This window comes from Emys orbicularis, chromosome 6 (genome assembly GCF_028017835.1).
Source record: "Emys orbicularis isolate rEmyOrb1 chromosome 6, rEmyOrb1.hap1, whole genome shotgun sequence".
Classification (NCBI taxonomy): domain Eukaryota; kingdom Metazoa; phylum Chordata; order Testudines; family Emydidae; genus Emys; species Emys orbicularis.
Genome location: NC_088688.1, coordinates 14,706,634 through 14,722,997, shown reverse-complemented (window position 1 = coordinate 14,722,997; position 16,364 = coordinate 14,706,634). Strand labels below are relative to the sequence as shown.

The 16,364-nt window shown below is 44.7% G+C and overlaps 1 protein-coding gene across 1 annotated transcript in view; it reads right to left on the bottom strand.

Annotated features, from left to right (window-relative positions):
- CTIF (cap binding complex dependent translation initiation factor) overlaps positions 1 to 16,364 on the bottom strand; it is a 328,641-nt gene that overhangs the window by 238,215 nt on the left and 74,062 nt on the right. Inside the window, exon 2 of the mRNA XM_065406541.1 lies at positions 4,582 to 4,794. Within this exon, the coding sequence (XP_065262613.1) occupies positions 4,582 to 4,761 (180 nt within the window). The 5' untranslated portion in view covers positions 4,762 to 4,794. The remainder of the gene's footprint in view (positions 1 to 4,581; positions 4,795 to 16,364) is intronic.

Genomic DNA, 16,364 nt, shown 5'->3' with positions numbered 1-16,364 from the left:
GCTCGAGGTGGGGCCGAGTCAGTTCACAGACCACCTCCTCTCTATGGCACTGTCTCCCTGGGCACATTTGCCCGAGTCCCTCTATAGCAGTCATCAAGGCCTTTCTAGTCAGGTCAGTTCACCTTGGGTTATTTTGGTACGTCAGCCCTCATTCTCCCCATTTTTTCCTGTTGACAGAACAGCTGCTTCCTTCTGAGCCACTGGGCCTACTTCTACTGTCACTGGCTTGGTTTCTGCATATATTTTCACCCAGAATATATTGTGATAGACACCAGAACAAGATGCAGAATCTAACCAACCCTGTGTTCCCCTTTGAAACTATAGTTACCAAAGTGACCAACTCCCAACCCAACCCAACCCAACTCGCTGGGGCAGATTAGGGGTGGAAGGAAGTCTCTAGAGCAGCTCTGCCATCCCTGCTCTCTGCATTGCATTCTGAGCAGGGAAATGCCAATGCACCTCCCAGTGCATGGTCCCTTGGTGTTATTCACTCATGATCCCACATCAGTCACAAAGGGAAGCAAGTCTCTCTGGGCTGTCACCATGGCAGGGCTCTTTACAAGGCACTTCCACGCTGAGAGAGAGAGAGAGTTGTCTTTTTATTAGTGTTTGAAAGCCATTTGACTTCCAAGATCATGTCACTGCAAGAGGGAAAAAGAAGCAGCCCCTTCTATAATATGCAGCAGCACAATCATTGCTTTCACCGTCTCTTCACTACCTACGCAGACGATTCCTGTGTGACAAGTTGGCAAACTGAACTACAACTCCCAATATGCTACTAAATCACTTCCTGAACCTCCACCAGGATGGGAAGCCTGCACATTCCTTGAAGAACTGGAAAACACAGACCCAGACTTTAATGCTAGAAAGGACCGTTGTGATTATCTAGTCTGACCTTCTGCACATCGCAGGCCACAGAACCTCACCCACCCACTACTGTAATAGACCCAAAACATCTGTCTGAGTTACTGAAGTCCTCAAATCATGATTAAAAGACTTCAAAATACAGAGAATCCACCATTTACACGAGTTTAAACCTGCAAGTGACCTGTGCCCATAGGCAAAACCCCACCCTGGTCTCTGCGAATCTGACCTGAGGGAAAATTCCTTCCTAACCCCAAATATGGTGAGCAGTTAGATCATGGGCATGTTGGCAAGACCCACCAGCCAGACACCTGGGAAAGAATTCTCTGTAGTAACTCAGAGCCCTCCCCATCTCCGGGCAATGGGGATATTCGCTACTAGCAGTCGCCGATGGGCCACAGGCCATTGTAAGCAGTCTCATCATACCATCCCCTCCATAAACTTATCAAACTCAGTCTTGAAGCCAGTTAGGATTTTTGCCCCCACTTCTCCCCTTGGAAAGCTGCTCCAGAACTTTAGTCCTTCAATGATTAGAAACCTACATCTAATTTCAAGCCTAAACTTGTTGATGGCCAATTTATATCCATTTGTTCTCGTGTCAGCATTGGCACTTAACTTAAATAATTCCTCTCCCTCCTTGGTATTTATCCCTCTGATGTGTTTATACAGAGCAATCATATCTCCCCTCAGCCTTCATTTGGTTAGGTTAAACATGCCGAGTTCCTTTAGTCTCCTCTCATAAGATAGGTTTTTCATTCCTCTGATCATCCTAGTAGCCCTTCTCTGCACCTGTTCTAGTTTGAATTCATCTTTCTTAAAGATGGGAGACCAAAACTGCACACAGTATTCCAGATGATGCCTTGTATAATGGTAATAACACATCCCTCTCTCTACTGGAAATACCTCGCCTGATGCCTCTCAGGAGTGCATTAGCCGTTTTCAGGGGAGCATCATATTGGCAGCTCAGAGACATCCTGTGATCGACCAATACACCCAGGTCTTTCTCCTCCTCCATCACTTACAACTGATATGCCCCCAGCTTATAGCAAAAATTCTGGTTGTTAGTCCCTAAGTGTATAACCTTGCACTTTGCACTATTAAATTTTATCCCATTTCTATTACTCCAGCTTTCAGGATCCTCCAGATCTTCTTGTATGATATTCCAGTCCTTCTCCATATTGGCAATACTTCCCAACTCTGTATCATCTGCACATTTTATTAGCACACTCCCACTTGTCATGCCAAGGTCATGAATGAAAAATGTAAAATAAGACTGGTCCCCTGGTGATTCAGGACTTCTAGTGACCTCACTGTGAGGGGCATAGACACATCACCAGAACAAAGCCCTTTCATGAGACCCTGCCTGACGCCTACTGCACTTTGGGTTTTGGTGTGACTAGCCACCATTGCCCCAGGCACAGCAGAAAACCTAAATACAAGCTACAGAAATAAAAGGCAACCATGGAAGCAAACAAATGCACAGAGAGTGGAACCACAAGACCAAGTCTTTCTATGGTGACTGGAAGGCTCATAGAAATCAGAGCAGTAAAAGGTTGGAATGGGTCTTCTATTCCATCCCTCTGCCCGGGTGGAATTCCTCCTGACAGTACACTCTCCCATACATCCAAAAGGATTATTTTTAAAATAAATCTTTGGGACACAGACTGTCTTTTTTCTCTGTGTTTGTACAGCGCCTAGCACAATGGGTTCCAGGTACATGACGGGGGCTCCTAGGAGCTACTGCAATACAAAAATAATGATTGTAACAAACAGAGGGACCCAAACACACCTTGACCTTGGTATATTCAATATCCAGATCCAAACCTAGGTCTGAAATTGGATGCTTAAATCCATTTTCAGTTTTAAATGACTACTGATGGCAGTACCAATAGTTAAAGATATGGTCTTTGGGGCAGGGACTGCATCTGTATACTGTCTTAAGTACTTACATGGGCCCTCTCACCAGAGCATCTGAAAGCCTCACAATCTCCAATGTATTTATCCACACAGCATCCCTGTGAGGCAGGGAAGTGCTACTGTTCCTGTTGTACAGATGGGGAACTGAGACACAGAAAGTGATTTGCCCAAGGCCATACAGACAGCCTGTGACACAGCAGGGACTTGAACCCAGGTCTAGTTTAGCGCCCTAACCACTGGACATCCTTCCTCTCAAACGTATCTCTGCCATTTTACATGTTCGGAATGCGCTTAGCACAGGGTAGCGCTGTAATACAAACCAACAATTTCGCTCAGGAGACAGCTCTCATTTTTTATGACGTTCAGCCCAAATTGTCCATTTTAAAAGTTACATCCCTAGTATGTAACTTTCTAGTATTATTTCTAGTTGTACCCCTTCCACTGACAACCCCAAACCACCCCTCCCTTAGACAATCCCTCTCTCTCCTGGGCCTTTGCACCCCTCCAAACCAGAAATCTATTAGGTGTCTTAGCAAAAAATGGCTATTTTGCAATAAGCTCTCAGGTCCCTGAATGAGCAGCAGCCATACGCATCCATTTATGGAGGTTTTTGGGGCATGTGCTATGTTTGATAATGAATCAGTGTGCTCCCAAATATCAGTGGGAGCTACCCTTAGAATCAATGCAGCACAGGTCTGTAGGTTCTAACAAGCACTTCTCAATTGCTCAACACATCACCACACTTCATAGGTGCTGACACCGTGGGTGCTCCGGGGCTGGAAAAAAAAATGGTGGGTGCTGAGCACCCACCGGCAGCCCCCCGATCAGCTCCTCCCCCTCCCCCCAGCTCCTCCCACCTGCCGTGATGCAGGAGGCACTGGGGGGGAGGGGGAGGAGCGAGGGCGGGGCATGCTCCGGGGAGGGGGCGGAACAGGGTGGAAAAGGAAGAGGCAGGGCGGGGGTGGAGCAGGGGCAGGAAGAGGCAGGGCGGGGGTTGGGCTTTGGGGGAAGGGGTTTAGTGGGGACAGGGTCTGGGGCAGAGCGGGGGCCAAGCACCCCCTGGCACAATAGAAAGTCAGCACCTCTGCCAAGCTTAATATCCCTCAGCCAGTGTTACTGCAACACATCCCATTCAGACTGGTCAAGACAAGCCAGTCCATACGGGGCCTGGGCCGCTGTGTTTTTGCTGGTGGTGCATTGCACAGAGCTATGAGCACTCATAAGGGACTGCTCTCTTTCTTGCAAAAGTATCGCTCTCTTGGCCCCCTCTGTAATCTAACAGAGCACCCACTTGCAGTATAGAGCAGTCACTCCTTCCTAGCAACTCGATCAGAGCAGCAGATTGCTGAGCACAGCCACACAAGCCAGCTCTCCACTCTACTACCTTCCATGCACACAGATTTCCTTCTTCCTCCCACCAGTAGGAGCAGCAATACCCAGCCCCAGTTCATCAGAGCAGAAACTCCAGCCCTTTGGTAACCTGATATTTATGAGAAGACAAAATTTCTCTTCAAATTGAAACTCAGAGGTGTTTCTAGGGAAGCTAAAACATTAGGGCTATTTTGGGAACATCTGCTGAAGAATGTAATTGACAAAAGATCTTTACTAGACATCTCAAGGAGCAAGAATCTGCCACTGCACTATCCCCCCCCCCCCCCTTCACTGCCAAGATCTGTAGATGCCCACTTAGCTAAATGCACATAATATGTATCCAAACCTGACAGCCCATCTAGAGAGCAGGGCACCATTTCACGGTGACCCCGCATCTTGGTTTAACGCCTCATGTCCAGTTGCACTAACCTGCGAGATGTTGGACTGCGTTTTCTCACTCTCCCCGTCCCCTTCCGTTTTGTCGGTCAGCAAACCTTGGACTTGGTACTCAAGGACGTAGCTGTCAATGAACCTCTCCAGCTCTTCGATTTCCTGAGATCGGCTACTCCCTGCCTCAGAGGAGGCAGATGCCACAGAGGAGTTTTCCATCACTCCAGGTAAGGAACTGAGAATGGAGGGGGCCTGGGAAAAGAGAGAACATACAAATTAATTCCTTGTCCTCTACCTAAAGCTACAAATCTGCCAAGCAAAATACTTTACATACATACACACAAACACATACACTGCATTCTCCCTTAGATGACAGTCACAAGCATGTGCCTTCATATTTCAAAACACCTACTAAGTACAGAAGCAATGTACCAAAGCCCCAGTATACTGGTTAGTGAGTATAGTGCCTTCTATTGAATGCTCCTGGGTTTACAATTACACTAACTTCCAAAAGCGGGGCTAAATGAGAACGTAAGCCTTAATACTACTCAAATCTTTCCTTCACAAGAACTTGAGTGGCAGACACACATGTTCTAAAGCAGAAGATCCAGAATTCTATTCTCCATAACCAAGCAGTGAAAGACACACTGGTCTGAGACTGCTCTTTGCAGCGCTAAACCAGTACCAAACAAGGACTTCTAGAAAGGCGAAGCAGTGACAGTTATAAATTTCAATACAGAACAAAGAAAGTGAAGGAAAAAGGCTATAAATGCTTTTTTTCTTTTTCCCTACTGGAAAGCTGAAAACATAGTCACTCCCCTGTGCCTGTCTGCCCATAATGTATTACACAGATCCAAGGAAAGAAATGCTGACAAAGGTTTAAGTTTAAACTTATCATTAAAGCATCTTCTCCTGTAAGGGTCTATGTACAGTACAACTGAAGTGATGAAGAGCACATTCATTACTATTCTAGTTGTACTGCTGACAAATGGACAATATGGCACCAGGTCACAGCTGGGAATGACATGCAGGAATGTGAGGAGTCCAGGGGGAGCACAAATAATTAAAGAGATATACTATATCTGTAGCATAGTGGTACAAAACAAAATGCTGTCTCAGCATCTGTGATTGCAAGTGGAACGGCCAGGAGGTAGTCAAAGGTGTGCTGAGCGGAACAGAACAGAAAGGTCAAGCTGGGTTCTATTTTGCACGTTTTTGGTCATTAAACATTTAATATTAGAGGGGGGAAAACCCAATTTCTTCATGAGCCCATTTGCTGGAAACCACAGGGGAAAGCAGTGGGTGGTTTGGATCTCATTACTCTCAGTCTGAACTTACACACCAGAGCAGCACTAGGAGATAAGCAATTTATTGCTGTCTGCAAAGAAAGAACACACAATCCCCTTTACACATAAAACCTTGTTCGTTGGCGGTGATAGTTTTGTTCCTAGCCTGAGCTGGAACGGCACGGAATGGTGAAGCCAATGGAAGTTCGGGACAGTTCGCTCTGATCACAAATCAAGCCTTCATGTTATACATGATGGGGCATACCATATATTTATCCCTTTGAACAGTGCACCTCCAGTCGGAGCCTGACTTGAAAGTCCCATGAGGAAACCCTGGATTTAATTTGAGGTTGGTGCTACTTATTCATAAAATCATTCCTGAGTTTGCTGATTTCTAGACAGCAGATAAATCTGCTCTGAAGGAGTTGTTGATTTCATAGCCTCTCATTTCCCTTGCCTTTAAGTCGGTCTTTGTGATAGAAACAAGATTTGCCATAGAGGATAGAATCATAGAAATGCAGGGCTGGAAGGGACCTCAAGAGGTCCTCTAGTCCCCCTCCCCCCCCCCATGCTGAGGCAGACTAGACCATCTCTGACAAGTGTGTTAGGATATAGATATTCAGGCCTGTCTGTAAAGGCCTATACTTTAAGAATTTACGTGTATTCTTATCACTTAGCTAGTTATAGAGGTATAAAAGAAAGAATTAAAATTACTGTCTGTTTGTGTAAGGGCCTTCTCGTACTGTGACAGTCTGAGGCTCTGTTCTTAGGCTAAGTAAGGCTAAGCAAAGGCAGCCATAAGCTGAGAAGTGAACGGTTACATCCTCACATTCCAAACTAGTCACATTAAAATAAGGTGCTATTGGGCCGTTAGGAATACAATTCTGTTCTGATATTCCTATCACCTCCAGAGAAAGGAAAGAGCCTAGAACATGTAAAAGGAAATTTAGTTTGATAGTTTTTTGTCTGGTAAGGACTTACTTATCAATAGACACAGCTGGAAAACCCTTATGTCTGTATAGATGTAGTTGTGAAATCCTCACTTCTGTATTGTTTTGTATGTTTATTTGCATGGTTTCTGTCTGGTTCTGTAATTGTTTCTGTCTACTGTATAATTAATTTTGCTGGGTGTAAACTAATTAAGGTGGTGGAATATAATTGGTTAAATAACCAGGTTACAGTATGTTAGGATTGGTTAGTTAAATTTCAGTAAAATGATTGGTTAAGGTATAGCTAAGCAGAACTCAAGTTTTACTATATAGTCTGCAGTCAATCAGGAAGTAAAGGGGGAATGGGAACAGGGATTGGGGGTGGGGGAACTGGAATCATATTTTGCTAAGGGGGGGGAAATGGGAACAGGGAATGGAAAAAGGGGGACAGGCAAGGCTCTGTGGTGTCTGAGCTGGGAAGGGGGACACTGAGGAAGAAAACTGGAATCATGCTTGCTGGAAGTTCACCCCAATAAACATCGAATTGTTTGCGCCTTTGGACTTCGGGTATTGTTGCTCTCTGTTCATGCGAGAAGGACCAGGGAAGTGAGAGGGTGAAGGAATAAGCCCCCTAACAAAGTGTTTGTCTAAACTGTTCTTAAAATCATCCAGTGATGGGGATTCCACAACCTCCCTAGGTAATATGCTCCAGTGCTTAATTACTCTTATAGTTAGAAAGTTTTTCCTAATATATAACCTAAATCTCCCACGCTGCAAACTAAGCCAATTACTTCTTGTCCTATCCTCGGTGGACCTGGAGAACAGTTGATCACCATCCTCTTTATGGCAACCTTTTACATATTTGAAGACTCATGTCTCCCCTTCAGCTTTCTTTTCTCTAGATTAAACATGCCAAATTCTTTCAATCTTTCCTCATAGGTCAGGCTGTCTAAACTTTTTATAATTTTTGTTGCTCTCCTCTAGAGACTCTCTTTAATGTGTCCACATCTCTCTTAAAGTGTGGTATCCAAAACAGTTTTCCAGTACTCCAGCAGAGGCCTCACCAGTGCCGAGTAGAGTAGGACAGTTACCTTCCAGGTCTTACATGCGACACTTCTGTTACTACTCCCCCCAGAATTAGATTAGCTTTTTTCACAACTGCATCACATTGTTGACTCATATGCAATTTGTGGTTCACTCTAACCCCGAGATCCTTTTCAGCAGTACTATCACCTAGCTAGTCATTCCTCATTTTGTAATTGTGCATTTGATTTTTTTCCTAAGTGTAGTACTTTGCATGTCTGTATTGAATTTCATCTTGTTGATTTCAAACAAATTTTCCAATTTATGAAGATCATTTTGAATTCTAATCCTGTCCTCCAAAGTGCTTGCAACATTTCACAGTTTGGTGTCATATGCAAATGTTATAAGCATACTCTCTACTCCATTATCCAAATCATTAATTTAAATATTGAATAGTGCCAGACTCAGGAAAGACCGTGCAGAACCTCACCCGATTTGTCCTCCCACTTTGACAGAAAACCACTGATAACTATTCTCTGAGAATGGACTTTCAAGCAGTTGTGCACCAACTTTATAATGAATTTTATCTAGATCATATTTCCCTAGTTTGCTTATGAGAATGTCATGTGGAACTGTGTCAAAAGCCTTACTACAAATCAAGATATATCACATCTACTGCTTCACCCTACCCACTAGACTGGTAACCCTGTCAATGAAAGAAATTGAGTTGGTTTGGCATAATTTGTTCTTGACAAATCCATGCTGGCTATTCCTTATAATTCTATTATCCTCCAGGTGCTTACAAACTGATTGTTCAATAATTTGTTCCAGTATCTTTCCAGGTATGGAAGTTAGGCTGACTGATCTATTATTCCCCGGGTCCTCTTCGTTCCCCTTCTCCAGTCTTCTGGACCTTTACCCATCCTCCATGAGTTCTCAAAGATAATTGCTAAGGGTGCCAAGATTCCTTCAGCTATTTCCTTACAAACCCGAGGATGAATTCCATCAGGCCCTCCTGACTTGAATACATCAAGCTTACCTAGATACTGTTTAACCTGTTTTTTCCCTATTTTAGGTTATGTTCCTTCTTGTTATTAATATTAATTGTGTTGAGTATCTGGACACCGTTAACCCATTTAGTGAAGTCTGAAGCAAAATAGATATTAAACACCTCAGCTTTCTTGATGTCATCAGTTATTAGCTCTTCTTCTCTGTTAAGTAGAGGACCTACACTTTTCTTCGTTTTTGTCTTACTCTTAAAGAACGTCTTCTTATTGCCTTTTATGGCCCCTGATATATGTAACTCATTTTGCGACTCAGCCTTTCTGATTTTGTCCCTACATGTTTGTGCTATTTTTTTGTACTCCTCCTTAGCAATTTGACCAGGTTTCCACATTTTGTAGGGTTTTTTTTTTTATTATTTTCAAGGTCATTAAAGAGCTCCTGATGGAGCCATATTAGCCTCTTACTATTCTTCCAGTCCTTCCTTTGCATCAGGATAGTTTGCAGTTGTGCCTTTAATACTGTCTCCTTCAGAAACTGCCAGCTCCCCTGAGCTCCTTTTATCCCTTAGATTTTCTTCCCACAGGACCTTACCGACCATTTCTTTGAGTTTGTTGAAGTCTGCTTTTTTGAACTCCACTGTCCTTATTCTTCTGCTCTCACTCCTTCCTTTCCTTAGAATCATGAAATCTATCATTTCATGATCACTTTCAGCCAAATTGCCTTCCACCTTCAGATTCATTACTAATTTCTCCTTATTGGTCAGAATCAGGTCTAAAATGGCTGTCCCCCTCCTTATTTCCTCCCACTTTCTGGAACAAAAAGCTGTCCAATATATTTCAAGAACTCATTGAACATTTTGTGTTTTGCTGTATTATTTTTCCAGCAGATGTCCGGGTAGCCATTATTACCAGGTCTTGTGTTTTGGATATTTCTGTTATTCTAGAAATGCCTCATCCACCTCCTCTTCCTAATTTGTTGATCTACAGTAGACCCTTATCATGATATCACCCCTCTTTTTTACCCCTTTTATGTTTACCCAGAGACTCTCAACGGGTCTTCCTCCCACCTCCTTCTGTACCTCAGTACAAGTATATATATTCTTCATGTATAATGCAACACCTCTACCCTTTTTACCCTCCCTGTCCTTCCTCAACAAGCTATACCCCTCTATAACAATATTCCAGTCATCAAACTTATCCCACCAAGTCTCTGTGATTCCAATTAAGTCATAATTTAGCTTATGTACTAAGACTTCCAGTTCTTTGTTTATTCAACGTAATAATATAAGAACGGCCATACTGGGTCAGACCAATGGTCCATCTAGCCCAGTATCCTGTCTTCCGACAGTGGCCAATGCCAGGTGCGTCAAAGGAAATGACCAGAACAGGTAACCATCAAGTGATTCATCCCCCATCATCCATTCCCAGCTTCTGGCAAACAGAGGCTAGGGACGCTTCAGACCATGGGTTTGCATCCCTGCCCATCCTGGCCTATTCTCCATGAACTTATCCAGTTCTTTTTTGAACACTGTTATAGTCTTGGCCTTCACAACATCTTCTGGCACAGAGTTCCACAGGTTGACTGTGCGTTGTGTGAAGAAATAGTTCCTTTGGTTTGTTTTAAACCTGCTGCCTATTAATTTAATTTGGTGACCCCTACTGCTTGTGTTATGAGAAGGAGTAAATAACACTTCCTTATTTACATTCTCCACACCAGTCACTAGACACCTTTAGTTGTCTCTTTTCCCAGCTGAAAAGTCCTAGTCTTATTAATCTCTCCTCATATGGAAGCTGTTTCATACCCCTAATCATTTTTGTTGTCCTTTTCAGTACCTTTTCCAATTCCAGTAGATCTTTTTGGAGATAGAGTGACCAGATCTGCATGAAGTATTCAAGATGTGGGCGTACTATGGATTTATATACAAGCAATATGATAGTTTCTGTCTTATTATCTATCCTTTTCCTTTCTCAACCGTGCTGGACGACTGCTCACCCTCATGCCACCACAGGACGGGGAGCTGCTGGACATGCTTAATAAAGAGATTTAAAAATGAAATCCTAACTACTTGTAGTCACTGAAGTTCCCACTTTTGAAAGGAAAGGAGTGGGTACGTCTACACTTACTTCCTGGTTCGGCGGCAGGCAATCGATCTTCTGGGATCGATCCCGGAAGTGCTCGCCGTCGACGCCGGTACTCCAGCTCGGCGAGAGGAGTACGCGGCATCGACAGGGGATCCTGCCTGCCGCGTCTGGACCCGCGGTAAGTTCGGACTAAGGTACTTCGAATTCAGCTACGTTATTAACGTAGCTGAATTTGCGTACCTTAGTCCGAAGTGGGGGGTTAGTGTGGACCAGGCCACAGTGTCCTAATCAAATTCCAGCTTGAGTAATTATAGTCTGCCAGCCTAAATTCACTCTGTGGTTTCAACCAGAAACAATGTTCTTCTGCATTTCCCATCCTCAAGTGCCAGGAAGTGTTGCTGTGCGCTGTGAAACACCTGCCACATTTTCCCCCAGAGATGGCTGCCTTTCAGCAGAAGGTGAAATGATTCCTACATATAGTTTGTACAGTAGGTAAATCTGCAAAGGACTTTTGGATCTCTCAGGATAAAACAGCACTACATAAACCTAAGTTATTAATAACAGCGTAAGAAACCATTATACGGCAGCTTATGATATAGGCCCGGGCTGGGCATTCCTGTCCTGCATGAAAGAATTAGTTATGTTTAAAAACAAAAAAAACTCGAAAGCATCTCCAGCCAATAACACGCCCTGCCCCCAATCCACACTGCACATAGAGGGATGCACATGCACACTTAAGTCAAGCTTTGTAAGAGACTTGACATTTCACTTTCTCACTGCACTGCCCTTCCCAATTTCGTTCAGGAAACGAAAAACCTCTTCACAGCCTACGATTTTCCTTTATCAAATTACTGCATGGCCAGTGGTTGGAGGGCTGAGTTTTAATCCCCTGAAAACCTGGGGTTATAAATGGAAAAGCTGACAGAGCCTTAGCTATAGTGTTACTAGCAGGCGCCATTCTAATTATTTTAAAGGTCTCTCTCTTAACATCAACAGCTTGCATTTGCATAGTGTATTTATCACAAAAGATCTGAACTCTTTAGAAAATAAAACTGATATATGTTACAAACTACTTGCAAGAGTCTCTTCATACACCACTGAAACACCACCACCTCTGGCATGTAATGTGACAGGTGTTTAACAGCTCACAGCAATACCTATTTGGGATGAGAAATGAAGGCAATTACTAGATCCAACTGAAAATGTACAAGGAAGATCTGTATGAAGAATGTAGTGACCTGAAATGGAATATAGTCAGGTCACATGGTTTGTATGCCTTTGCCCCTATGAAAATAGCAATGAGATATTTCTAAACAAGAAATGGTCAGAGCATCTATGTTACATTTACTCCAAAGCACAACACCTGCTGCAGTAAAAGGTCCCCTCATATCTGCCTGGGGCACTGACTTAGGAGGGAACTGAATCAACCATTGTTGATAATACTTTGCATTATCCAGGTATTGACCAGAGCAGATTCTGCTCAGCTTGCAAACTCTTGCTGAATTCACCACACAAAACTGTATGGCTGCAGCTTTTAATTAATACACAGCATGTTCTATATCTTTTCAATTTCCAGTCTCTAGAGATCCTTCACAAATAAAAAACGGAAACAGAACAGGGACTGACAAAGTACTACAAAGCACCACATGCCAGGAAAATATTGAGATAAACTCAAAAATGAATAGCTCTGAATAGCAAACATGTACAGCTCCCAAAAACATTACAACTTCACTACCAGGCATAATGCAGCCTGGGGGACAATCAAAACCAAAGCCAGCCTTAGCTAAAGCAGAAGAGTTGAAAGTATGCAAAGTCAACCACTACCTGACGCATGACAGGGACATTCAATGAAACTGAAAGGCAATACATTTAAAACTGATAAAAAGAAAAGCTTCTCACACAACACATAGTCTGTGGAACACACTGCCACAAGATATCATGGATATTAGGATTCTAAAAAGGAGTATATGTTTATATGGGTAAAGAGAATATCCACGGTTACATTATTAGCAAGCTAAGAAAAGAAGAAATATAAACCCTCATGCTTGGCCACTGTCATTAGTTGTATACTGGGCTAGAAGAACCATTGGTCTGACCCAGTATGGCCAGTTTTATGTTCTTACACCACACACTAGCTGAGGATGGTAATGGGCAGGTCATTCCACACTTGTCCATTGTGGGGACTCGAGCACCTTCCCTCAGAAGCATATGATACTGTCCACTATAGGAGAAAGTCTGCTGCACTAGATGAAGCATTCAACTGCCTAATTTTGGCAATTAATTGATCTTTGACTATTAGCGGTAAATATGCCCAATGGCCTGTGATGGGATGTTAGATGGGGTGGGATCTGAGTTACTCCAGAGAATTCTTTCCTGGGTGCTGGCTGCTGAGTCTTGCCCACATGCTCAGGGTTTAGCTGATCGCCATATTTGGGGTTGGGAAGGAATTTTCCTCCAGGGCAGATTGGCAGAGGCCCTGGGGGTTTTTCGCCTTCCTCTCCAGTGTGGGGCACGGGGCACTTGCTGGAGGATTCTCTGCACCTTGAAGTCTTTAAACCATGATTTGAGGACTTCAACACCTCAGACATAGGTTATTACAGGAGTGGGTGGGTGAGATTCTGTGGCCTGCGTTGTGCAGGAGGTCAGACTAGACAATCATAATGATCCCTTCTGACCTTAAAGTCTATGAAGCTAGGAACTGATCCAATATGCCAATTCCTTATCCAGCCATTACCCTGGAATAGGTTTAACATTTTCTCAATCAAAGAAACAACAATACCAGTAAAGGTCAGTGATCAGTGACTGTAAGCTTCTGCCTTTACAGTGACCGTTACTTAAGTGATCAGTAGAGACCTGCGCGGTGTGACAAAGTTCCTCCTCTATCTTGGTGGGTCCTGCGCTATATTGGCGGATTTTCTTGCCTCAGAGATTCACCATGTGGGTCAGGGAACAGCCCAGAGACCTTCCCCTCTGGAAGAACCCACAGTCCAGGTCAATTGGGAGGTTTGGGGGGAACCCGGGCCTGCCCTCTACTCCGGGTTCCAGCCCAGGGCCCTGTGGACTGCAGCTGTCTATAGTGCCTCCTGTAACAGCTGCATGACAGCTACAACTCCCTGGGCTACTTCCCCATGGCCTCCTTCAAACACCTTCCTTATTCTCACCACAGGACCTTCCTCCTGGTGTCTGATAACGCTTGTGCTCCTCAGTCCTCCAGCAGCACACCCTCTCACTCTCAGCTCCTTGCGCCTCTTGCTCCCAGCTCCTCACACTCGCACCACAAACTGAAGTGAGCTCCTTTTTAAAACCCAGGTGCCCTGATTAGCCTGCCTTAATTGATTCTAGCAGCTTCTTCTTAATTGGCTCCAGGTGTCCTAATTAGCCTGCCTGCCTTAACTGGTTCTAGCAGGTTCCTGATTACTCTAGTGCAGCCCCTGCTCTGGTCACTCAGGGAACAGAAAACTACTCATCCAGTGACCAGTATATTTGCCCTCTACCAGACTCCTGTACCCCACTGGTCTGGGTCTGTCACAGCGGATACAAAATTTGTATCCGCAGCCAATCTGCAAAAATGATCCACCGATATAAAGCGGATATCCGCCGATATAAAGTGGATATCCGCCGATTTGCAGGGCTCTAGTGAATAGAGTAGACCCCTGACCCTGGATGTCTGGGAGCTTTCCCAATCTCTGCCACTACAAGTTTGAAAAGCTAAGCACCTAAATAAACAACCTGAGTTTCAGAGCTGCTAAGCACTCTCAACTTCCATCAATGTCAATGAGAGCTTCACATGCTCAACACCTCTTAAAAGGAGACCACCTATTTAGGTGCCTAATTTAAGCACACAAATTTGAAAATGTTGGCCTAACTGACTTGGCCGAAGTCAAACAGCATGTCAGAAACAAGAGTTGGGAATAGAACCAAGCAGTAAGAAAGAAGGTTGGCTGCATTTCCATTTTATACAGTGGTGGGAAATGCACAAACAAAATCCACAGTACAGGGTTAACTGCACTACTCTATCTTGCCCCACCTCACGCTACTCCAGCAAATTCTGAGTGCAAATGCAAATCACAAACTAACTATAGCCTCTTAATTTTCAACTGCAAAGCACAGCAGCATTCACATCTGACAAAATAATGGAAGCCTCTTTGGAGCATTCACATTAACAAGGATCTAATTCAGTGGTGGGCAACCTCCGGACCGTCGGGGTAATCCGCTGGCGGGCCGCAAGACAGTTTGTTTACATTGACCGTCCATGGGCATGGCCACCCGCAGCTCCTAGTGGCTGCAGTTCGCTGTTCCTGGCACCACCACTTCCCGGCGCCGCCACTGGGAGCTGCGGGCAGCCATGCCTGCGAACGGTCAATGTAAACAAACTGTCTCGCAGCCTGCCAGCGGATTACCCAGACGGACTGTGTGCGGCTTGCGGGCCACAGGTTGCCCACCACTGATCTAATTGCTAACAACCAGTCACACCTTACAGAACAAGGATCCGAATGCTTATGTCTTTGATGTCATAGGGCCTGATTCAAAATCAGGGGTGAAAGTAACTTAAAGGACTTACCGGTACCCTGGAGTCCTGAGCGGGGGCGTGGCCTCAACCGGAAGAGGCGGGGCCTCAACCGGAAGAGGCGGGGCCTCTCAAGATTTAAAGGCCCTGTGGCTCCGGCTGTGGCTGGGAGACACAGGGCCTTTAAATCACGCCGGAGCTACCAGCTGCAGAGGCGGCTGGGAGGCCCGGGGCTCAGGGGCGAATTAAAGGGCCCGGGGCTCCGGCCGCCACGGAGCTCCGGGCCCTTTAAATCACCGCATGAGCCCAGCTGCCGGAGCTCCGGCGGCGCTTTAAAGGGCCCGGGGCTCCCCGCAGCGGCCGGAGCCCTGGGCCCTTTAAATCACCGCCACGGAAGCCGGTCCAGTCCGGCACGGCATACTGGCTCTTGCCGGTACGTCGTACCGGACTGTACCGGCTTACTTTCACCTCTGTTCAAAATCCACTAAGTCTTTCCATTTACTTCAATGGCTTGGGTCAGGCTCTTAAGGTGCAACTTGTGTTCGTTCCTGTTGCCTATTAATGAGAAAAAACGGGAGTTCTCACCTCTCTGTAGGCTATATATGCAGGGTTCTGTCCACCACCATTTTGTCACGCCACTAATATTTCAAAGTATGAAATTATGAAGCAGATTTTAAGCCAGTTTGAGAGAAAAAATAAAGAAAAAAAAATCCCTGTTCTCAACCTATCTAGCTCCCGCCTTCTGTCATTTCTGCCCAATTTTGTTATCTTTCTGAATCAGCTCAGAATGAACAGTTCTGGCAAAAGGACTTCATATGCTTACTGAATTGTTCCCAAATGTGCCCAGATTGTCAAAAAGGCTCATTATGTAGATCAGCATCACACATTAGCTCCATGAATACGATTCCAAGTCTTATTAAAAACAAAAAGAGCCTCAGAGGGAACGACACAGATAACAGGAGCTCAGCCCAGAGAGATATCTTGTTTCTCA